The sequence below is a fragment of the Salvelinus sp. IW2-2015 genome, unplaced genomic scaffold (assembly GCF_002910315.2).
Source record: "Salvelinus sp. IW2-2015 unplaced genomic scaffold, ASM291031v2 Un_scaffold6450, whole genome shotgun sequence".
NCBI classification, from domain to species: Eukaryota; Metazoa; Chordata; class Actinopteri; order Salmoniformes; family Salmonidae; genus Salvelinus; species Salvelinus sp. IW2-2015.
The window spans coordinates 46,470-47,578 of NW_019947712.1; the positions used below are offsets into that span (position 1 = coordinate 46,470).

General features: G+C 50.2%; 1 protein-coding gene across 1 annotated transcript; it reads left to right on the forward strand.

The window, feature by feature from the left end:
* Positions 1 to 99: 99 nt before the first annotated feature.
* Positions 100 to 1,103, forward strand: LOC112078897 (exopolyphosphatase PRUNE1-like). The gene is made up of 2 exons (XM_024145003.2): positions 100 to 275; positions 441 to 1,103. The coding sequence occupies exons 1-2, from the start codon at positions 195 to 197 to the stop codon at positions 825 to 827; spliced, it is 468 nt and encodes a 155-aa protein (XP_024000771.2). The 5' UTR covers positions 100 to 194; the 3' UTR covers positions 828 to 1,103.
* The last annotated feature ends 6 nt before the right edge of the window (positions 1,104 to 1,109 follow it).

Consider the following 1,109-nt stretch of genomic DNA (forward strand, 5'->3'; position numbering starts at 1 on the left):
CAAGTAAAAAGGCACAAACCCTGTGCCTGCCTCTTCATGTGAACTTATAAAGGGACTCAACAGGTGCACCTGAGATTCACAAACAAACTGTAATATCTTTAAATGTTGTCCCTCAGGCTTTTCTACAGAGACAAAGCTTACAGCAAGAGCTCTGTGAGTTCTGCCACAAGCACAGCTACAWCCTGGTGGTGGCCATGACRATCTCCTTCAACGATAACAAGGAGCCCTTCAGGCAGCTGGCYGTCTACAGCTCCAGCACCCTCTACAGGGGGGAGGTAGGAACTACACCATCCCAATCAGACATGATCCCATAGAGTTGACTATCTAGAGTTAAAGTAAGTCATTATGAAGAGTTGATAGTAAGCTTTGGGTTTCCAGTGTTGTTTTTTTTACAATCTCTATTTTATATGATCAACTGAATGGTCTTTGTTGTCCTGCAGATGAGCCAAGCCTTGGAGCAAGCCCGGAGCCCCAGTCTGAGCCTGAGTCCAATGAGCAGCCCTTACTCGGACATCAGGGCTTATCTCCAGGGCAACACGTTGGCTTCCAGGAAGAAGGTGCTGCCCATCATCAAGGACTTCCTGAGGGACAGGGAGCGAAGAGAGGTGCATTGTGGGAGCCTAGAGGAGAGCTACGAGGCACCATGGCAACGAGCGTGCACTGAGGACGTTGGGATAGAGGAGGACTCCTACTTCCCCCCCACCCCTATGAACAGTCTGGTGGAGGGCTGTCCCCTTGACAACGGGCTGCCCAAGATCAGCGCTGAAGCTCTGACGGAGAAGTTCAGCAAGATGGCCAGCGAAGAGGAGAACGCAGGGGGACACTGATGTCACTCACACTCCTGGTGGTCAGCGGAGCACCCAAGCTCACTAACYTGTATAACAGCTGGATGGCCAGAGAGTTCTCGTAACAGGATTCAGACCAGTCAGTACAGATTGTTTGTGACTGTGCAGGGTGTTAAGGTAGGCACAACATTGATCCGCTGGGACGAGGACTGGGAGTCACACTGTTCCCAATACAGAGGAGTAAACAATCCACTGGCAATCATATTGGAGATGATGGAAATGTATTGAAAATATTAGCGGTCCAAGGCACTGCATCTCAGTGCT